This window comes from Molossus molossus, unplaced genomic scaffold, assembly GCF_014108415.1.
Source record: "Molossus molossus isolate mMolMol1 unplaced genomic scaffold, mMolMol1.p scaffold_m16_p_1, whole genome shotgun sequence".
Lineage (NCBI taxonomy): Eukaryota > Metazoa > Chordata > Mammalia > Chiroptera > Molossidae > Molossus > Molossus molossus.
This window is the reverse complement of record NW_023425344.1, coordinates 9,160,098-9,183,847: the sequence shown is the minus strand read 5'-3', so window position 1 is coordinate 9,183,847 and position 23,750 is coordinate 9,160,098. Positions and strand designations below refer to the sequence as shown.

The following is a 23,750-nucleotide window of genomic DNA, read 5'->3' as shown; positions in this document are numbered from 1 at the left end:
TGTTGAGCATTTCTTCATATGTCTCTTAGCTCATTTTTTAATTGGGTTCTTTGTCTTCCTTTTATTGAGCTGTATGAGCACTCTATATATTTGGAAATTAACCCCTTATCTGATGTATCGTTGGCAATTATGCTCTCCCATAGAGTGGGTTGCCTTTCCATTTTGGTGGTTTTCTTTTGATGTGCAGAAGCTTTTCAGTTTGATGTAGTTCCGTGTGTTTATTTTTTTCCCTTTGTTTCTGTTGCCTTAGGTGATGTATCAGTGAAAATTCTGCTGTGTATGTTTGAAATTTTGTTGCCTACATTTTCTTTTATGATTTTCATGGATTCATGGGTCACATTTAAATCTTTTATACATTTTGAATGTATTTTTGTGTATGGTGTAAGCTGATGGTCTAGTTTCATTTTTTTGCATGTAGCTGTCCAATTTTCCCAGCACCATTTATTAAAGAGACTGTGTTTTTAAAGCCTGATCTGACACAATTACTTTTCTACTTCAAATCAGGATTATTTATTCACAAGGAGTCCGAAGAATACATCCAAGTGCATATTTCCTGATGGTGATACTATAGGTAATTCCTAGTTTTTTCATCTGAATTTTTCAATTCTCCTATTAATTAAACCATGTGAAAATTTCCTGGCTTTGTAGCTCAAAACTGGCCAAATCCTAGAAATTTCAAGTGGTTGGACCACATCTAGCAATCAAATACTATTGTCGAATTTAGAAAATAATCAAGGTTTTAGAAATACTATTCTTATGTTAGAATAAAGATAATGCTAATATCTACCACTTATTATGATTATTTTTTTGGTAGTAAACCCTCCACTACACCCAACATACTATTTCACCCTCTTTACGATGCTGTAAAGTGGGGACTATGGTTGGTCCCATTTCGTAGATGAGAAAACTGAGGCTCTGAGCACTCAAGCTTCAGTGAATCGACCACTCTACCAGTGAGGGCAGAGCTATGAGGCAGACTCCATCCTGTGTAAATCTGTGCTCTCTCATTTCCCGAAACTCTAAGTCAAAAAGTGCAAGGCAATCTCTTGAGGATGAGACTTGGCATCTGTGGGTTGGGCTGTAACTTACTCATCTCCTATCACAACACCTCCCCGGAGCAGACACCAGAAAGGGTTTGCTCAGCTAAAACAATAGTTAGGGCTTAATGAGCCAAGGGTGGGGGGGAACAAAGGGAGAGATGCACTTCCTGCTCTTAGCTTTCCCAGGATGTTCTCTGGCTGCGAACGAAAGCATGAGCCCGCTAACTCCCGCCTTCCACCTTCCTTGTCCGGCAGCCTCCCCCCAGGACCACTCCTTGGAATCAAAACAACGCTGTGTGTCAACCACAGCCAGCAGAGGGAGAACCAACCTTGGCCTCCTCCAAGGTTAAAAACAAACCTCTTCCCTGCAGAAAGAGGAAACAGTTTTTGTTTTTGAACATGTCTTGGGACGGTGTCATGTTTCTGGAGTCTGTGCCTTGCCTTAAAGATAAAGACAGTTCTCGTTTATCGAGCACTTACTGTGAGCCAGCATTATTGTTAAGATACCGGGTGCACAACCAGTGTTTAAAACTCCATCCAGCGGACATCAGAGATCAAATGCTTCACCACAGACCTGTAGTCCCTGATTTCAGTGGGGCTATGAATCCCACGAACGTGTACCTAGTTGTGCGTGTGTGTAGCTTATATGCTTGAGGTTTATTTTTTCCTTGAGGAGAGGCCTTTGCTTTCATTAGGGTCTCAAAGTGGCAAATGCCCAGTGAGATTTAGAGACCTTCTCAGCAAATGGGTGAACATGGACATGAGACATGAATCCATTCATTGTTCTCAAGCCCCTGGCGTTACAAGTGGATGGGCTGGGGTTCAGGCAAGCGTGTAACGGCTGAGAACATGGATCAATGAAGGATGAATTACAAACTCTTAACTCTGTGTTATCTAAGTTGTGTTGGAAGAGAAAGAAACATCCTGTCCTGGTGAGATTGGGCAACCGGGTTTGTAATCAGAGGAGGCTGCGGTAAGGCAGTGGGCACGAGGGCAGCGACACAATGTATCCGTTTGTTTCAGAAACAGAGCACCGCGAGGACCTAGGGAGAAAGTTCAAAGTTATTCAAGAAGCATAATCCACTCCACTTGGATAGCGCTGGACAGTTTACAAAGCTCCTTCATATCCACGCACACCAAAGGGCCTTGGAATAATTCGTGAGTTCAGCAAGATGGACTATTATCTGCTTTCCTGCTTCTGGTCTATGGAACACGGAAGCACAGAGGTTAAGTCCTGTCCCCAAGGTCACGCAGCCAGAAAGCAGCCACGGCCTTCTAACTGCCAGCTGGAGAGATTTTCCACTCTACCAGATGGGATATTTTAGTAAGAAAGATGTTTATTGACAAACTGTCTCTAATTCCTGACCAAAACAAAGTAACTGAAGGATACCAGGTTGGTTTCAAACTCAAGGTTTCAAAGGTTCTACCAAGTGTGTGGGGCATAGCCTGTGGCGGAGGTTGAGCTCTGGAATCAGACTGCCTAGCCCAATCCCAGCCCTGCAGGGCCAGTGAGGACATCTGGAAGTCCCAGCTGAGACAGTGAACGCCTGTGGGGTGACCCTCACAGGGAGCGGGGAAGGAGGGTGAATAACTACTCCAGGCTTCTTGCCCCTGGTGATGTAAGTCTGTGGTGAGCTGCGATTTCTCAGAGGGTTCTGGGCAGGGCTGAGCCTCTAACCAGTGGCTGGGGGTGGTAGCCATGTCAACGCCCTCTGTTGGCTTCCCTTCCTTCCCTGTCTCCTCCCCAGTGCTTCCTGGGACCACCTCCAAGTTTGGGTCCTCCAAGGAGAAGCAAATGCCCAGAAACCTATTGGGGGAAGTGCCCGTGTTGGAAAAAGGAGGAGCAGGGGTGGGCATGGAGGGTCTTCAGCGGGCGACGCAGAGCTGCCCTGGGAGGAGGGGAGGAAGGGGGCTGCCTAGGGAGACCCTGGGACGCAGGGCAGCTCGGAGACAGGCCCGGCCATTGCACTGGGAGTCCTGCAGACAGTCTCACAGTTGAGGAAGCCCACATCACGAAAGGGAGGTCCTACAGAGGATCCCACTGTGTTCAGTCACTAGCCTAGGACGAGGACCACCTCACCACAGGGCCGGGGACCAGAGGGCGGCCCGGGGCTGCCGGTCAATTTGCCCCCTCAACAGGAGATTCAGTGGTTGTTTTCATATATAGCTGTGTGGGGTCTGATCCTAAAGACTCCAAACTAAAACATAGCTCAACAATCCATCGCTACATGGATGAATGAAAACAGAGTCCAGGGTCAACAACTACAGAAAGCAACCTGTGCAGTCTCTTCACTGGCGTGAACAGAACCTCCTCGGGAGAGTCCTAGCCATGTGTTTACAAAGAGCCCAGCCCTCCGGTGTCATGTGGGGCCTTGAAGGAGGACGAAGACCAAGATGACAACACAGCAGGAGATGGAGATGCAGACCTCGTGCCCCGTATCCCGGGCCCCTGTGTACCTGGGAACACCGGGGAGCAGTGGACGGAGGTCGTCTGTGGGCTGGGAAAGGTGGCTCGGCTCCCAGCTCTGCCAAGGACAAGCCGCTTGATGCTGCAGGTCAGCTCCAAGTGTCCGGGAGTCCGTGCAGTTCCCACGGTGGCACAGACCGTACCCTGCTCCGGTTCAGGAAGACAGTGAGCGTCTGCGGAGAGCATTTCACAAGCTCCGCCGCAAGGAACTGGATTTCTTTTCCAGATCACAGAGCAGGCATATGGCAGTGCCGCCCCCTTTCAAACATCCCTAGAAACGATACGACAGAAACAGGGTGAAAATTAATAAGGCTAATACATTATTCTCCAACTTAAAAATCCAGAGTTCTGTGGTTCTTAGGTACAATATTGTCTAAACGTCGCTTTTTTTGGTGGGTTTCCCTGTAGTAACTGGCCTGAGAGATAAGACGTCTCAGAGAAGTAGATGATTTTTTAAAATGTCATGAACAGAAGAGGCAAGGGGGCAGGGCCACCTGGAGGAAGGTGAGGTCCGGCAGCCCGATCTTGCGTCGGTGGCCTGCAGCAGGCCGGAGCAGGCGCCCGGGGATTCTGTTTGCAGCCCAGCTGGGGAGCAGTCAGCTGTGACGCAGGTAATGCACCGAGCCCATGTCCTGCAGGCTTCCATCTGATAAAGGAACATGTGTCCGGATCATGTTTCACCCAGGGAAGGAGACATGAAAACACCTTAACTCTTGCATCTTGTCTCTTCTGCTGCTGCGGTAGGAGTCAACTGTCCTAGAAAACCTACGAAGTGTCTCCTGTGGTCTCATGGGACAGCAGACCACTTCCCAGACAGGAAGTCAAGGATCAGAGAAGTGATGTGACCAAATATAGGGTTGCCAGGCTTAGCAAACAAATTACAGAAGGCCCAGTTAAATCTGAATGTCAGACAAATGGTGAAAAAGTTTCAGTACACATATGTTCATGCCGTATTTGGGATACACTTACTAAGGAAGAAATTGTTATTCATCTGAACTACAAATTTAACTGGGTGATCTTTTATTTTATTTTATTTCTGGCAATCCTACTTAAATGACAGTATACAGCTAGTTAGTGTCGCATCTAAACCCGAAATGTTTTCATTTTTAAGTTGTCTACTGTACTACATTGACTCCAAATGCAGAAATTAAATTAGGTGAGATTATTGTATTGCCATATCACACATTGAATATTCTCATATTATTTCATCTATTATTAAGTTCTTCTTTAATAAATTCCTTGCATGCTAATTCTTATCTCAGTGTCTGCTTCCGGAGAAACCACTCTAAGGCAGCAAAGACTTAGGACCCCTCATCCAGAACATCCCCTGATTTGAATGAAGGGCTAGTGGCCCCCAAAAGCAAGGACCATATTTATTCCTTTCTGGCCAAGAGTAGAGACAGTGACATTAATAACAGCTACAACTGGCTTGCAGAGGTGACCTAGTTGAGCTTCTAGTAAGAGCAGCCCATGTCCACCCCAAGGCAAGGGCCGTTGGGGACAAGTTCGGTGGTTGCCTTTCTCTTGTGTTAGCCTCCAAGTCTGGTTCTCTGACTTCTCTAGAAAGCCTGTGTTATCTAATATGCTTTTAAAAACAGATAGACTTTACCTTTTATAGAGCAGATTTAGATTCACAGAACAATTGGGCAGAAGGGACAGAGATTCCCCCAAGTAGCCCCTGCCCCCCTACTCACAGCCTCCCCCACATCAAGCAACATGGTTTGGTACGCTGTTCTCTTTCTAGGCTATCCAGTATCGTCCTCTTGCAGTGAAGAGCCTGAGGGTGCATTCATCACTGTAGACATGGCATGGTGGCCACGGCAGGCTCTTGGGAAGCCAGTGGAATTTGGGTTGATTATTTGGCCTGGTCAGGGCCATGAAGAGTGAAAAGCCAGTTCCAGTTGACAGATGGGACTCTGGCAACCTGACCAGAAGTGGCCAAACCATCGATCCAATATTCATGCACGACCCACTGTACTAAGGTGCCCAGGGAAGGTGAGTGAGGTGTGGGTATTCACGGGCAGGGCCATAGAACGTGGAGAAGAAATCCTTAGACTGTGTGAGTGGTGGTTGATGCTTATGGAAGTGGGGAGCTTATAAAGCCCACAGCTCTAAATTTGTAGCTCAAGAAAAAGACCTAAAGTCATGGACTTTCCATGGTGAGGCGAAAGACCCCCTGGGGCTGCAGGCAGAAGCAGCAAGACACCAAATCCAAGGCTGATGTTGCGGGATGGCCATGGTCAGGCCTGTTCCCCCAGACCTAGATGCTTTCAGTTACAGGTTTCAGGTAGCACCTCAGTAGGCTGACCTTCGGGTTGACTCCAGGAACCCATGAAAAATTAGCCGAAGATCTCAGCAACGAAGACCGTTTTGGTTGGCATGATGGTGCTGAGGTCGACATGGTTGGCTGCTCTAGGAGAGTGTGCACAGTGATACAAGGAGAAAGAGGGTGTCTGTTCAACATCATTGGCTGCATTTTCCAAACATTCATCCCTCCCAGCGTCCAATCCAGTGATTTTCCTGCATGTGATAAAGAAAGTTTCATGATCTCCAATGCAGCCATGTGAAGTGTGGCTGCTTCTGAGGTAGAAAGGAACAACAATCCACTCCCTATACACATTTTTGAAAAGATAGGGCAAATGTCACATTAAAAAAATATATTCCAGAAAACAAAGACATAAAAGTAACTCTAATTAAACTGCCTTTCTCAAAAAAATATTAAAGAGCACCTCATTGTAAACCACCATGGCACCAAAAATTCCTTCCTTCCATTTCTCTTGTTCTTTCAACTATTTCCCAAAACTGCTTTGAAGCTTTTTGCTCCTCCTCTCACATTTCCTTCTTCTCCATCAGAGCCCACGCATGTTCCAGACAGAATCTCCTCTTTGCTGCTTCTCACTCTTTCTTTTTGCCCCACACCCCACCCCTGCAGTAAGTCTTGACTCTTCCTGGGGGGTAGATAACTTATCTCTACTTTTCTGCTTCTCTCCACAACTGACTATAAAATAACTCAACTATAAAATAAGGCTGAAGAGTAGAGAGGGGTCGGAGGTTGGAGGGAGGAGGAGGATTCCCGATGGGCACTGCCATGTTTTCCCGAGTGGAGAGTGGGATGAGAAGAAGAGCATCTCTTTACACACCACGTAAAATACAGGGCTCAACTGCCCAGCTGATGTGGCTCAGTGGAGTGAGCATCGGCCCATAGGCTGAGAGGTCCTGGTTTGATTCCTGGTCAGGGCACATGCCTGGGTTGTGAGCTTCATCCCCAGTAGGGGGCGTGCAGGAGGCAGCTGATCAATGATTAGATGTTTCTTTCTCTCTCCCCCGCCCCCCCTAAAAAAAATCGATAAAAATATACAGAGCTTAACAAGGGTGAATTTCATCGTTACTCATGAACCTCATGAGTCTTACTTGTCTCATCATTAAAATGGAGATCCCCAAGTTTTCTTTAATTGGGTTTGAATATTACATGAGGTAATACATGGATATAAAGTTTCTGGTACGACACCTCGTACTTGAGCAACAAATGGAAACTATGATGGAAAGTTGAAAACTTCAGTCTTTCTACTTTCTTCTAAATACTTCATGTTAGTGTTGATTGGATAGTTTATGTGTTTTTTCTTCCCAACATTTGTCTAACATTTTTTCAAACATTCAACAAAGTTAAAAAGAGATTGCAGTGAATACCTAATGCACTTACTACCTAAATGCTATAATTAACATTTAGTTATACTTATTTTATCACATATCTATTTCTCTGTCCATCTATCAACTTAGCTTGTTTCTGATACTTTTCAAAGTGGGTGGGAGACATCAGTACACTACACCCCAAATAATTTACCATGCATTTAAAAAAGTTCTGACCTAAAGATATATTTTTATTGATTTTAGAGAGAGAGGAAGAGAGAGGGAGAGAAAGAGAGACATCAATAGGTTGCTTCTTATATGCACCTTGACTGGGGATCAAACATGTAACCCGGGTATATGTCCTGACTGGAAATCAGACCCGTGACCCTTCGGTGCATGATATGATACTCCAAACAAGTGAGCCAACTGACCAGGGTTACTAGGCATATATATATTTTTATACTTGAAACCTATATAATCTTATTAGCCAGTGTGTCACCAATAAATTTTATTTTCTATTTTTATTAATTTGTTTTTGTTACAGATGTTTCTCCTTTTCCCCCCATTGACACCCTCCTCCCGATCCCATCCCCCCATCCCAGCATAGTTGTCTATGTCCATTGTCTATGCATACATGCATACAAGTTCTGTGGTTTATCTCCCTCCCTTCTTCTGAGGTTTGTCAGTCTGTACCCTACTTCTATGTCTCTGGGTCTATTTTATTCATCAGCTTGTATTGTTCATTATAGTCCACAAATGAGTGAGATCATGTGATATTTGTCTTTCTCTGACTGGCTTATTTCGCTTAGCATAATACTCTCCAGGTCCCCACATGTTGTCTCAAAGGATAAGAGATCGCTCTTTCTTACAGCTGCAACTATTCCATTGTGTATATGTACCACAGCTTTTTTATCCACTCATCTACTGATGGACACTTGAGCTGTGTCCAGATCTTAGTGATTGTAAATAGTGCTGCTATGAACATAGGGGTGCATATATTCTTTCTGACTGGTGTTTCAGGCTTCTTAGGATATATTCCTAAAAGTGGGATCACTGGGTCAAATGGTAGTTTAATTTTTAATTTTTTGAGGTAAGACCATATTGTTTTACATAGTGACTGTACCAATCTGCATTCCCACCAGCAATGTACTAGAGTCCCCTTTTCTCCACACCCTCGCCAACACTTGTTTGATGATTTGTTGATGGAGCCCATTCTGACAGGTGTGAGGTGATACCTCATTGTTGTTTTAATTTGCATCTCTCTAATGATTAGTGATGTTGAGCATTTTTTCATATGTCTCTTGGCCATTTGTATGTCCTGTTTGGAGAGGTGTCTATTTAGTTCCTCTGCCCATTTTTTAATTGGGTTCTTTGTCTTTGTTTTGTTGAGTTCTATGAGCACTCTATATATTTCAGAAATTAACCCCTTATCTGATGTATCATTGGCAGTTATGTTTTTCCATATAGTGGGTTCCCTTTCCATTTTGGTGATTGTTTCTTTTGCTGTGCAGAAGTTTTGAGTTTGATGTAGTCCCATATGTTCATTTTTTCCTTTGTTTTTGTTGCCTTAGGTGATGTATCAGTGAAAATTCTGCTGCCTATAATGTCTGAAATTTTGTTGCCTACATTTTCTTCTAGGATTTTTATGTATTCATGAGTCACATTTAAGTATTTTATCCATTTTTGTGTATGATGTAAGCTGATGGTCTAGTTTCATTTTTTTGCATGTAGCTGTCTAATTCTTCCAACACCATTTATTAAAGAGGCTGTCTTTACTCTATTGTATGCTCTTGCCTCCTTTGTCAAATATTATGAGCATAATGTCTTGGGTCAATTTCCAAGTTCTCTGTTCTGTTCCATCTATCTATATGTCTGTTCTTGTGTCAGCACCAGGCTGTTTTGATTACAGTGGCTTTGTAGTATAACCTGATATTCAGTATTGTGATCCTTCCTACTTTGTTTTTCTTTTTCAAGATTGCTGTAGCTATTTGGGGTCCTTTTTTGGTTCCATATAAACTTTTGGAGTATTTGGTCTAGTTCTGTAAAATATGTCATTGGTATTTTTATGGAGATTGCACTGAATCTATAGATTGCTTTGGGCAGGATGGACACTTTAATGATGTTAATTCTTCCAATCCATGAACAAGGTACATGCTTCCACTATTTTTTGTTTGTTTGTTTGTTTGTGGAGAAATAAAGGGAAAAGAGAGAAGTTGTGTATGAAGGGAGAGGTAGAGAGAGGAAGTGGAGAGATGCTGGCAGAAAGGAAGGGGACATGAAGGATTTGTAGGAGAGAGGTAGAGGGAGAGGAGGTGAGGAGGAGGAAGAAGAGGAAGAGGAGGAGGAAGCAAAGGTTTGGAAGAGGAGGAGAGAGGGGAGGGGAGAGAGAAGGGTTTCCACTTATTTATATCTTCCTCTATTTCTTTTTTCAACGTCCTGTAGTTTTCTGAGAACAGGTTCTTTACTTTTTTGGTTAAGTTTATTCCTAGGTACCTTAATTTTTCTGCTGCAATGGCAAATGCGATTTTTTTTTTTTTTTTTTTTTAGTTTCTCTCTCTGTGAGTTCATTATTGATGTGTAAGAGTGCTGTCGATTTCTTGATGCTAATTTTGTATCCTGTTACTTTGCCAAATTCATTTATTAGCTCTAGTAGATTTTTGATGGAGTCTTTAGGGTTTTCTATGTATAATATCATGTCATCTGCAAACAATGACATTTTCACTTCCTTCTTTCCAATTCTGACCCATTTTATTTTCCCTTTTGTCTAATTGCTGTGTTTAATACTTCCAGCACTGTTAAATAAGAGTGGCAAAATGGGCATCCCTGACTTGTTCTGTTCTTAAGGAAAATGTTTTCAGTTTTTGCTTATTGAGTATGATGTTGGCTGTAGTTTTTCATATATGGACTTTATTATGTCAAGATATGGTCTCTCTATTCCTACATTGCTGAATGTTTTCATTAGACATGGGTGCTGGATTTTGTCGAATGCTTTTCTAGTACCTATTGATATGATCATATGGTTTTTATCTTTTATTTCGTTTATGTGGTGTATCACATTTATTATTTTGCAAATATTGTACCAGCCTTGCATCCCTGGGGTGAATACTACTTGGCCATGGTGAATAACTTTTTTGATGTATTGCTGGATCCAATTTGCTAATATTTTGTTAAGGATTTTGGCATCTGTGTTCATCAGGGATATTGGCCTGTAGTTTTCTTTCTTTGTAGTGTCTTTATCTGGTTTTGAAATTAAAATTATACTGGTCTCATAAAATGAGTTTGGAAGTCTTCCTTCTTCTTCAATTTTTTGGAATAGTTTGAGGAGGATGGGTGTTAGATCCTCTTTGAATGTTTGGTAAAACTCCCCTGTGAAGCCTGGGCTTTTGTTTGCTGGGAGTTTCTTGATGACATCTTCAATTTCCTTCGTTGTTATTGTTCTAGCCAAGTTTTCTATCTCTTCCCAGTTCAGTTTTGGGAGACTGTGTGTTTCTGGAAATTTGTCCATTTCGCCTGGCTTATCTAATTTCTTGGCGTATACTTGTTCATAGTATTTTTTAATGATCTTTTGTATTTCTGTGATGTTAGTTGTTACGTCTCCTCTTTTGTTTGTGATTTTGTTTATTTAGGTCCTTTCTTTTTGTTCCTTGGTGAGTCTGGCTAAGAGTTCATCAATCTTATTTATCTTTTCAAAGAACAAGCTCTTTGTGTCATCAATCTTTTGAATTTTTTTTTTTTTTTTTTTTTAGTTTCTGTGTCATTTATCTGCTCTGACCTTTATTATTTCTTTCCTTCTACTTGCTCTGGATTTTTTTTTTTTTTTTTTTTGCTTAGTTTCTAGATCTTTAAATTGTAGGGTTAGAAAGTCAATGAGAATTTTTTCTTGTTTCTGGAGGTATGCCTGTAGTGCTATGGACTTCTCTTTCATGACTGCTTTTGCTGCATCCCATAAATTTTGTGTTTTTGTGTGTTTATTTTCATTGGTTTCCAGGAAGGTTTTGTTTTGGTTTTTTTAATTGCCACAGAAAATGGTTTATTGCTTTTACAACAAAATAAAATGCTCTCAGAACTTTGTTTAATGAAGAAAACACTATTAGAACTTTTCTAAACACTATTTTGTCAACTGATGAAGTAGGTACTTCAATATATAAAACTTTCCAGAGGCAAGTGCCTGAGCTGGATAGCACAACTCACAACTGTATGGACCCCAAGCTGTCCCATTCGATGCAGCTAACTGCTTAGAAGTAGGGTTTGCGCTTGCGGCTGGTATACTGCGTGTCAGGTCTGACTTCCTTGCCCTGACGTCTATGGCGCTCCTTCTCCAGCACCCACTCACGGGTTTTCCTCACCACCCCACTCCTCACAATCCTATAGGGAATCCTCTTATTCGTGAATGTGGATTCTCTGGCCTCCTCTTCATCCTTAATTTCGTTCAGGCCCTTTGGCAGAAAGGTTGATGGTCCAGAAAACAAACAGAGGTAGAGTCCACCACCACACCACCAGTGAAGCCAGCCTTGATGGCCTGGGTTGTAATCAGCTCCAGCAGCTCCGAGTTCTCAGGATACAGCTGCAGAACAGCTCAGGCTCCACGAACCAGCACAGAATAAAGAGAAGAAAAAATGCAGTACAGGCACTTGGCAGGAATGTCAGACTTCTTGTTAGCATTACAAAGCCACTGCACAGCAGAAATGCTGATACAACCATCAAAGGATCCCGGTTTGAAGGGGATGCCTTGGCCCAGATCCCCCAGAAGTAGGTCTCCTTGTGCTTCTCGGTCCAAGGCTGCATCCAGCATGTCAGGGCTGATGTCGATGCCCACCCAATAGTGCCCCTCATCAGAGAGATAATCTCCACTCAGCCCAGTACTGCAGCCAACATCCAACAGGTAACAGGGCTTATCCTCAGGCAGATCAAGAGCTCCAATGCTCGCCCTGCCATCTTGGTCTGGACATCAATCATCCTAGAGTTGCACATGTATTTCCGGGCTTCATTCTTGTCATAAAACAGCTCTGGGGATCCGCCGTGCTACAGTCTACATTCGTGACACACCATAGCCTCGCCTCAGCTGCACTAGTCTCCAGGAAGGTATTTATTTCTTCCTCGATCTCCTTGGTAACCCATTTGTTATATAATAACATACTATTTAGCCTCCATGTGTTTGAATGGTTTTGTGTGTTTTTGCTGCAATTTATTTGTAGTTTCATGCCATTGTGATCTCAGAAGATGCTTGTGATTTCAATCTTCTCGAACTTGTGGAGACTTAGTTTGTGTCCTAACATGTGATCTATCTTTAAGAATGTCCCATGGGCACTAGAGAAGAATGTGAATTCTGCAGTTTTGGGGTGTAATTCTCTGTAGATATCTATTAAATCCATTGGATCTAGTGCATCATTTAGAATCTGTTTTTTTTTTGTTAATTTTTTTGTCTAGAGGATCTATCCAGTGATGTCAGTGGGGTGTTGAGGTTCCCTACTGTGATTGTATTTCTGTTGGTTTCTCTTTGAAGTCCTCCAGAAGTTTTAAAATGTATTTTGGTTTTCCTATGTTAGGTGCATATATGTTTATCAAGGTTACACTCTCCTGTTGGACAGGTCCTTTCAATATTATGTAATGGCCTTCTTTGTCTCTTCAGTTAGAAACCTATTGGCCTTCATTTAGAAATCTATTTTATTGGATATGAGTATTATCACCCAGCTTTTTTTTCCGTTTGGTTTACTTGGAAAAAAATTTTTTCATCTCTTCACTTTCAACCTATGTGAGACTTTTGTTGTGAGGTTGGTCTCTTGTAAACAATATATATATGAGTCATGCTTATTTTTTCAGCTACTCTGTGTCTTTTGATCAGAGTGTTAAATCTGTTTATGTTTAAGGTTATTACTGACATGTACTTATTTATTGCCATTTTTATTTATTATGGTTATTTTTCTCTTATTTCTTCTACTTATTGCAGCAGACCTTTTAACATTTCTTGGAGTGCTGTTTGGTGCTAATATATTCCATTAGTATTTTTTTTTTTGTCTGGGAAGCTCTTTATTTCACCTTCTACTTTGAATAGACTTGCTGGATAGAGTAGTATTGGGTTCAGATCCTTGTTTTTCATTACCTTGCTTAATTCATGCCATTCCCTTTTGGCCTGTAGTGTTTCTATTGAAAATTCAATGAATAGCCTTATGGGGTTCCTTTGTAGGTAACCTATTGCTTATCTCTCTCTCTCTCTTTTTTTTTTTTGGTATGTGCCCCTAGCAGGAACCGAACCCGGTCTGTAGGCTGATGCTCTAACTGCTGAGCCATACCAGCCAGGGCCTTTTGCTTATCTCTTGCTGCCTTTAGGATTCTCTCTTTGTCTTTAATTTTTGGCATTCTATTTATTATGTGTCTTGATGTGGGCCTGTTTGGGTTCTTTTTACATGGGGCTCTCTGTGCTTCTTAGACTTGTATGCCTTTTTCCTTCAACAAGCTAGGGAAGTTTTCTGTCACTATTTCTTCAAATATATTTTCTCACCCTTGAACATTTACTTCTTCTTCTGGCACACCTATGATGAGGATGTTGTTACATATCATATTGTCTCACAATTATCTTAGGCTGTCTTCCTGTTTTTTAATTGTTTCTGGTTTTCTGATTGGATGATTTTTTTCTACCCTGTTTTCTAATTCACTTCTCCGATACTTGGCTTCCTTTACTCTGCTGGTTATTCTTTCCAATGTGTTCTTTATTTCTGCTATATAATTCTTTATTTCCATTTGGTTGGTTTTCAATGTATCTATATCTTCACTCATGCTGTTGAGCTCTTTACTTATTCTGTTGAACTTCCTCATGATTATTACTCTGAACTCTCCCTCTGATATCTTGCTTAATTCTGTGTCATTTATTTCTTCTGCAAAATTATCTTGTTCTTTCATTTGGGATTTGTTTCTTTGTTTCACCATTTTGGCTATCTCAGTGGGTGTTGGAGCCTGCCAAATTTTCCCTTTGGGTGTTGGTGTTCTGCTGGTTGTGATTACCTCTACTGGGTTTGGATGAGTTTGGGAGGACCCACATTAAACGTCACTATAAGTTGTACTTTCATGGGTAGATTTGTAAGCCAAGGAAAGGTTCAGTTTTCCTCTAGCTTTTTGCCTGGAGCCTATTAGTCTCAGTTACTTGATGAGTCTTGATTAATAACCCTGTAGCAGGCTTTATTTGGCATCTTCTCTTTCTCTGGTTGTACTGGCTCTCTTTCAGCTGCTCTTCAGTTGGATTTTCCTGATGTTTTGTCTTTATTTTATTTTATCTTTTTAAAATATATTTTTTTTCTTTATTGACTTTAAAGAGAGAGGAATGGAGAGGGAGAGACAGAAACATTGATGAGAGAGAACATTGATGGCCACCTCCTGCATGCCCCCATTGGGGACTAGGCCCACAACTTGGGCATGAGCCCTGACCCAGAATAGAACCAGTGACCTTTGGTGTATGGGTCTATGCTCAACCACTGAGCCACAATGACTGGGCCCTTGTTTTTATTTTAGTTGTAATTCCAGTTTGGTCCTGGAAATTGGTCTGTGTAGCTTCCATTCACTCTGCCACCATCTCAGGAGTTCTAGGCATATCTTTAAAAGACCTTCTGAGAAGGACATTGTAAAATAACCTTTTGTATTTCACAGGAGTACTGGCAGGTCTCCTTCTCTGACAAAACGTGGATCAGTCCTCCTCTCACTCTCCCTAACTTCCAAACAGCATTTCTCAAAGTGTTTTTCATGGAACCCTAGTACTTGTTCTATATACAACAAGTATCTGTGTCCAAATAGGTTGGAAAACTCTTGATTAAGTTAAGTTTTGCAAATGTTTTTATTGCAGGATTTCTCAGAGCCTTTGTAGGGCTAAAATGCACACCCTCAAAGGTGATATATTCAACTTCTTTGGCCAGAAAAGCTCAATATTCTTCTGAGAAACATGTAGAGGAACAGGTTCTATAGAACACACTTTGGAAAGAATACCTTCCCCTAGGTCCTCCTCTCTTCTTTCTCTTCCCGATAGCTCCCACATTGTATAATTTCTAGTTCTTGATCCGATCCACTGTCTTCTGGAAAGTTCCTTCAAGTCTCATAGATGATTCCTGTCTTTACTTATCATGTTTCTCTCAAGAGAGTGTGTCTCTCAAATATATTCTCTTTGTTAATAGTGATATCCCAATTAACAACAGAGTGATGCTTGCTTGCATTTACAAAAAGGTAAGTTTAGTAGAAATGAAAGAAGAGCTTAAAGTATATTGCAGAAAATGGCAAATTTTAAAACACCCTTTTTCATGGTAGAAACAAACTGAAAACTTAAATAGCTTTAAATGTTTTTATAAACAGATGTAATGATAGATTATATAGGAAAAATAGGATATTCTTAGTATATTTCTAAATTTTAAGTTGTCATGTGGAGGCCAACTTTGCTGTTGATGAAGCCATCCTTGGGTATCAAACACAGAAAGATGGATAATCAGTTGTTCAGTATCTCCCATCTCCCATTTACAATGTCTTTTAACCTTGAGGTCTGGTGGGAAGCACTCTTGGTCCTCCGGGATCTTCCCTCTTCATCAGCTGCTCAGAGAAGATCACAGGTGCATAACCTTTGAAAATTGTGTGAGTCAGAAGAAAAGGTGCTATTTTTATTATCATTATTATCAGAGAAGCAGAAGAACAGGACCTGAAATGACCTTGACAATGTGTCCAGCTTTAATTCTTGTCTTCCAACAGGACTTGGCAAAGTGGTGATGATCTGGTTTCTAATTTCTCTCTAGAAGTATGTTGTTTTGAATGCCCCTTAGCAGCTGCTGCAGTATTTCACAGGCAGCATCTTCCTACCCTCAGAAGTACTTCTAAATGCTGGCATCTCTATTGCCCCTGATGAAATGCCTTTATTAGGAAAGATTTAGGAGAATGGATGTATGATCAACCTTCATAGTCCCATCTGTTCTGTGAGAGGGAACAGAGACCCTCACTTACAAAACCATACGACACAGGACTGAACAGCTACAGATCTGATTTTCTGGTAATGATTCATGTCAGAAGAAACGCAAATGGTGGTGAAGTGAGAGAAAGTACTTTGAAAGAGAAAGCAAAACTTGAATATATAATCATATGGATGCCTTTCTCTAAAATGTAGAGAGAAGAAGGGACCTTTTAATGTGTCCAGTGGACCGTGGCACTCAGAGCTCTCCCTCCTGGTCTGCCGGTTTGCTTGTCCAATTTCACCTCCTGCCACCTCCTCTCCAGTAAGATAAACAGAACCCACACCTTCTCTAACTCCTCTGAGACATTGAACACACTTTTGCCTTGACCTGGGACACCCCTCTAGTCTTGTCACCCAGCTACCACCTCCCTACCCTTCAGAGCTTTGGTGTCACTGTTCCCATGAAGCCTCTACCTGGAGAGGCAGGTGTCCCTTCCTGCTCCTGGGCCTCACCTACAATCTCTATCACAGGCCTTGCCATGTTACTTTATGAATGCATAGTTATTTTCCTTCTAACTAGGAGACTGTAGGTTTCTTGAAAACAATGCGTCAGCATCTTGATCCTAAAATGTGGGAGGCAGCCCATGAGCGTCTGGTGAATTTATATATTCTGTCAAGAATCCTATTTCATTCAGATTATTCAGACCTAAAGACAGCGAGCTCTAAAGAGTGCCTTTAGAAAGAAATGCATTCAGAAAAGAGCATGACAGCAGCCTTTGCCGCAAAATATGACAATTTGCTGTATTGTAACGTTCGTGTTGCAATGATGTTCACAAATTAACAGCATCTGTAAAAGAACAAGTTCAAACCTGCTCAAATATCACCTCTTCCTGGGTACATGCTTAAAGTGATCTCACTTGATTATTACTTGATGTTAGTTTTAGTCAATATTTTATGGATGAGACTGACGCGGAGCTACTTGGCATCTATGTATATACGGCCTGTTTTATCTTCTTAGACTCTTCCCTGGAAGCTCCGTGATTGGATTGCATATGTAGTTGTAAACAGCTTAATGACATGAATTCTTTCATGGCAGACATGGTTTATTTCTCTTTGCAGCCACATGACCTTGGATATGTTTAAATCAACTACACTTTGGTTTTCTATTCAGTAGAGGTTGGCAGAAGGGATTCCTACAGTAGTCGGTTGCTTTGATGACTAAATAATAAATGCAAAGAATGTGGTATATAGATGGTGCTAAATAAATGTTAGCTCCCTTGTTTTCCCTTCTCTGCCCCCCCCCCCCATATAATGTGACATTGTGTCGGTGATTGTGCCTTAAAACTGTGGGCACGCAGGATTCAAATTCCCTACAGGGAAATGTAACATAGCTTGAGAGACCAGGGGAAGTGGTTTTTCCAACCAAGAAGGATCTGATACCAAACGAACTCATCTTAAAAAAAAGACAGGAGGCCCTGGCTGGTTTGGCTCAGCGGTTAGAACATCAGCCTGCAGTCCAGAGAGACCCGGGTTCGATTCCCGCTAAGGGCATGTACCTCGGTTGCAGTTTGTCCCAGGCCCTGGCTGGGTTGTGTGGGTGGCAGCCACTCAATGTGTCCCTTTCATGTTGATGTTTCCCACTCTCTCTCTCTCCCTCCCACTCTATCAGAACAAAAAATGGAAAAAAACAGTCCTCGGGTGAGGATTAAAAAAAAAAAAGACAGGAAATTTCAGAGTGGTCACGATCTCTTTCCAGCGTGACCCTCCTGTACCCTCGCGGTATCTCTCGATGAGTACTACCACTCCAAAGGGACCCGATTTGGCACAGACAGACAGAGCAGCTGGATGGCATATTTGCTCTTAGCTACAGTGATAAAAAGCAAACAAACAAACAAACAAACAAACAAAAAAACAAAAACAATTCTTAAAGCTTGAGATCTATGTGTGCACTATAACAATAATGAAAGAGATACTCAACCTTTAAAGAGATACGTACCCTGAGTGCATTTCCTAGTTTGGTTGTAAGAAGGGCCGCTGAGGCAGGCCACGGAAAGAGCCTAAATTGCTAGCTTCATTTGAGCTTTTACTTGGCAGGACATTTTTCTAAGTGACCTGGTTTCGGAGCACATGTTTCCGCAGCGTGGCCTTCAGGGCCGTGACATGCAGTGTCAACCACGTCGTTTTCATATATATACGTCCTCCTAGGGAGAAACCGCTCCTGACTCACTTCCCCTGAGCAAGCCCTAGATGGAGCAGGAGCTAGAGTCTCTTCAGGTCATTCTGTCTTCAACCTCGTTCAGGGTCTGGAACCTCAGCAGGGTGGACTACTTCTGATGCTGTCTCTTCCTGCCCCTCCCCCCATCAATCTCTGACCTTCTCTATCTCCTTCTGTACTCGGACACCAGCTATGGGACATGATAACGCTCTCTGGTCTGAGCTCCAGGGGGAGATAAACCAACCCTGTAAACAGGCATCGCTCTCTGAGGGCACCGCCTGCCATTGATTCTCAAGGTTTTTCAGCCAACATGTGTTGGTGACAACCCTTAGCCAAATGCATCAGTGATGCTCAAAGTCACTAACCTGGCATTTCGTGTCTGTCATGATATGGCCCGGTCTATAATTGTTTTTGCTCACGTACCCCGTCTCCATTTCACTGAACAACCAACTGTGCCAAGTTTTTGCCATTCCTTGGCTCACCCATGACTCCATCTCTGTATCAGTCCTCCCAGTCCAAAGGCCTCAGCCTTCTCCTGGAGACCCTCCCTCATGACATAATAACACAATGTCTTTGTCCTCTTGATTCCTAGGTCTTTTCATTTTTGTTTTTCTGTAGACATCCGTTTGCATTTGTATTTTGTTTCACACCATTTCTATCTATATCTTTGGATCCTGTTAACTTTAAAGCTTCTCAAGGGTCCAGACTATTTTAATTCATGCTCATACCTTTTCAAACAAGCATAGTTCCTCACCTCCAGCAGGTGTTTCTGATTCTGCCATCATCCGGTTACCTGTGGATTAAGGAATGCTAGTTGCTTTAGCAAACAAACCTCAAAGCATAATGAATAAGACATAAACTACAGATGTTTATTTCTCATTATGGACAGTCCAAACCAAGTGATAACGGACAAGCAAGAGGAAGAGGAGGCTTATGACTTCTAACCTCCTTGGGTTGAGGTGAAATATTGCTTCTACTACATTCTGTTGGTGAGGACCAGTCCTGTGACCCTACCTGGATATGCCCAGGCGGGAAAGGTAAAGCAGTCTCCTAAGGAAGAGGAGAAGATGGATACCGATGAGCAAACCACTTGATATTTTTGAAAGTCAGCTTCTTCAGTTATAAAATGAAAATGACAAAGCAGTTAGAAAGATTAGCACATGGGAGGTGTTTAATAAATGTTTGTTGATCCCGATTCTCAGCTTATCATAAGCAAGACAAAACTTTTGTCTCAAAATCACATTGAAAGGACTAGACAAATGCTTTTTAGGAGGTCCAAAGTATGGTTGGGAGGAAACATTTTTTAAATGGGGAAACAAAAGAGAGAAAATCAGAGAAACAGGAGAGAAGACACAGCTAAGAAGGGTGTTGGCAGCAGCTGTTTCCATCACGTGTCTCCCGATGCCTGACCTGGGGTAGGTTTCAGAGTGACAAGGACCTGTTACTCAGAATTCCCATCATGAGTCACAAACGAGGTGGAGGCAGAAGTCATGTTGGTGCTCGTGTCTTCTACAGGTAATTAAATGAGAGGCCATGTTGGGAATATGCATCAGACCCACAAGAAGACAGTCAGACTATTAATTTTTTTTTTTTTTACAAGAACAGCAACACGTTGATCGCCATTAATCCTCACCTTCATCAGAACAGCTCCGACCTAGTTTCCCACATGAGTCATTCCCTTTGAAGGCAGACCCACCCAGCCCAGTGCGGAAATTCAGGACTTGCTCCCCTTCTCTCTCCACCTCTGGTGTCACCTCTCCTCCCACTTGGTCTTCTCAGCATCACCCACTGCTGTGACTCCCTTAGGTCCTCGTGCCTCCACCGATTGCATACGCTTGTACAGTTCTTCAAGCTCTTTCCTTCTTTTCCTTCCAGACTAAGCAAAACAAAACACAATCTGCTGCAGGGAGCCTTCCAAGTTGTATTCTCCTGGTACCTGGTTCTTCTGTCTCTCATAACACTTGTCACAATGATTCGGCTATTTTCCTAGTAAATGATGGATTTCCTCAGGATGGACCATTTAGCTTTATTTCTGTATCTTTGTCATACAGCACACAGTTCATATTTAACACATTTACCAAATATCAGCTATCATTCATGTAGCTTTTAAATGCATCGCCTCATTTTTATCAATAGTAATCCATGATGGAGGAACTAGAACTATGACTGTCTGTACACACATGGTCTATACATAAATACTATATGTTTTAAAACTTATCAAAATATATTTTAGATAATATACATGAATTATCTCATATACAGCAGTTGGTAAAAGTAGGTTTCCAGTCGTTTGTATGGAAAACAATACAATGATTAATAATACAAGAATGAACTCAGTGTTCTGTGTATTTACAATTATAAATCTACTTTTGCCTACCCCTGTATTTATATATATATATAAGTATATAGGTTATTTATAATATTAACTATAATTAAAATGAGGAAGTTGAGGGAATTTGATAACTATCTACCTAAAAGTATAAACTTTGAGATTTTTTTTTTTTTTTTTATCCTCACCCGAGGACATTTTTCTATTTTTTGTACAGATAGAGTGGGAGGGAGAGAGAGGAAGGGAGAGAGAGAGAGAAACATCGACATGAAGGGACACATCGAGTGGCTGCCACCCGCATGACCAACCAGGGCCGGGGACAAACTGCAACCGAAGTACGTGCCCTTAGCGGGAACCGAACCCGGGTCTCTCCGGACCGCAGGCCGACGCTCTAACCGCTGAGCCAGACTGGCCAGGGCTAAACTTTGAGATTTAAATCTACATTTGTTTAATTACAGAGGCCCAGCTCCTCACCTTCACATAGACTAGACAAAGGAATATCAAGAACAATTTCAGTTACCGCATCCTCAAAGGAAGGTACATCACACAATGTTCGGTTAACAGAGTCGACACAAGCGGTATGAAGAACATTGGAATAGAACATAATTCCAAGGAGGCTGTTTTCCTGTTTGGGCTAGGACTTTCCAACATTTCCCACCGGTGCCACCAGTCAGACTGGTGCCACCGGACTGTGGGCTAGGACCCTCTTGAAGTGGACGATGAAACTAAGACACCTGGGAAACAAGGGAATTAAGATTTCTGGCAAAGCAGAACTGCCATCCTCTGCACAGAAGGCTCTCTGTTATGGGATGAATTGGGTCTCCTCAAAGTTCCTATGTTGAAGTCCTAATCCTCAGAATGCAACTGTATTTGGAGATGGGGTCTTTAAAGAGGTGATAATATTCAAATAAGGTCATTAGGTGATCCCTAATCCAATCCGACTGGTGTCCTCACAAGAAGAGGAGAGTAGGACACAGGCAGAAGACCACCTGAAGAAGAGGGTGAAGACAGTCATCTACAAACCAAAGAGAAAAGAAACAAACCTCGTCCACACCTTGATCTGACTTCCAGCCTCTAAGACTGTGAGAAATACCTTTCTGTTGTTGTTAATCTGGGCTCTGTGGATAGAGTTTAGGAAGTCTGTAAACTTTAATGAAGAAAATAAAAATAAATCTTTATATTCACTAACCTCTTGTCAAAATTCATCATTTCCTTTCATTATTACTATAGGCAATACACATGATGATGGTGTTATGGAAAAGACTCAGACCGAACAATGGAGGAAGCGAAGAGGTTCCTTTATTCACCCATGTGGATCCCGAGGTTGCAGTCTCTGAATTCTGGGCCCTGAGTTGAAGGGCAGGCCTAGCTTTATAACAGGCTGGGCGGGGCATTCTTTTGGTGCGAAAGCAGTAAGCAACTTACAGCAGCAGGAAGCAAAAGGGGTCATGTCATTTCTAAAATGGTGGCTCAATTAAAATAGCAGTTTATTTCCTCTATCAATGGCACAACAATACCTGTGGCTGCTATTATGGGTGTTTTCATATCACTCCACAGAAGGTGCAGGTATGTCCACGTAGCTTCCTGTTCATCACTACTTTGTAATTTTAGTTTTTGCTAGACTTACTATCAGATCTTATTAAGTAAAGCATTTGTATTACTACATTACAACCTTACATTATTGAAATATTTTATTCATGGTATTTTAATAGAATTGACTGCTTTTGTAATTTTAACTATTTTATTAAATTTATTTAAAAGGAGAAAAAATGGCAGCAGAGTGAATGAAGGCTACACAGATGATCTCCCAGGACCAAACTGGAATTACAACTAAAATAAAGACAAATTGTTGAAAAAGCAAAAGAAAAGCAGCAGGACAGGACCGTATAACCAGATACATTGGTAGGATTTGTGGAGGCGTGAGAAGGTGGCAGGCTGGGAGCCCACAGACAGCGACAGTCTTAGCTGTGAGCAGTGCCCTTGGGGATAAAATACCAAGCCTGCTCCACAGTGCAGAGGGCTGGAAAAGAGCACTGAATTGGCTACAGCCACTCACCTGTGGCTCCAGCAGAGGGAGGGTGGACTGGGCTGGATCTCTGTGGAGACTCTGGGATTTGGAAGGTGCTCAGAGTTTTTGCTGAATCACAGCCAAAAAAAAAAAAAAAAAAATGGTGGCCAGCTTGCTCCTTCCCAGAGCTGTGGGAAAAAGCAGCAGCCCTACCTCGGAGATTCAGCTCCCTTCCAGGTGAGGCAAAGAAATGCAAATTGAGGCTCATTAACAACGAGCATCTGTCCCACCCTCTGGAAATCCTCTTACGCAGAATACCAGGGCTACATTCCACGGCCCTGAGTAATTGATATTAATAGCCTCCAGGCAAAAAGCTAGAGGATAACTGAACCTTTCCTGGGTTTGCAAATCTATCCAGGAGAGTAGACTTGACAGTGGTGTTCAACATGGGCCCTCCCATGCTCAACAAACCCAGTAAAGAGAGCCACAAACAACAGAACACCAACACCCCCAGGAAAAATTTGGCAGGCTCCAAAACCCACTGAGATAGCCAAAATGGTGAAACAAAGAAACAAATCCCAAATGAAAGAACAAGAGAACTCTATCGAAGATGAAATAAATAAAATGCAGTTAAGCAAGTTATCAAAGGTAGAGTTCAGAGCCATGATCTTGAGGAAGCTCAACAGCATGAGTAAGGACATCAATACTATGAGTAAAGATATAGAAACATTGAAAACTAACCAAATAGAAGTAAAGAATGACAAAGCAAAAATAAAGAACACATTGGAAGGACTAAACAGCAGAGTAGAGGAAGCTGAGGACTAGATCAGTGAATTAGAAGACAGGGTAGAAAAAATCAACCAATCAGAAAACCAAAAGGAAAAAATAATTTAAAAAGAGGAAGACAGCTTAAAAGAACTGTGAGACAACTGGAAACGTAATAACATTTGCATCGTAGGAGTCCCCAAAGAAGAAGAAAATGAGCAAGGGTTAGAGAATATATTTGAAGAAATAGTGACAGAAAACTTTCCTAACTTGGTGAAGGAGGAAGACATTCAAGTTCAAGAAGCACAGAGAGCCCCAAGTAAGAAGAATCCAAACAGGACCACACCAAGACACATAATAATTAAAATGCCAAAAATTAAAGACA

The 23,750-nt window shown here is 42.0% G+C and overlaps 1 protein-coding gene across 1 annotated transcript in view; it reads right to left on the bottom strand.

Moving 5' to 3' along the window:
- Positions 1-11,369: 11,369 nt before the first annotated feature.
- Positions 11,370-23,750, bottom strand: part of LOC118615321 (probable 18S rRNA (guanine-N(7))-methyltransferase) — a 75,616-nt gene continuing 63,235 nt past the window's right edge. The window contains 3 exon segments of the mRNA XM_036240169.1: positions 11,370-11,614; positions 11,617-12,042; positions 12,045-12,156. Of these exon segments, the coding sequence (XP_036096062.1) occupies positions 11,370-11,614; positions 11,617-12,042; positions 12,045-12,156 (783 nt within the window).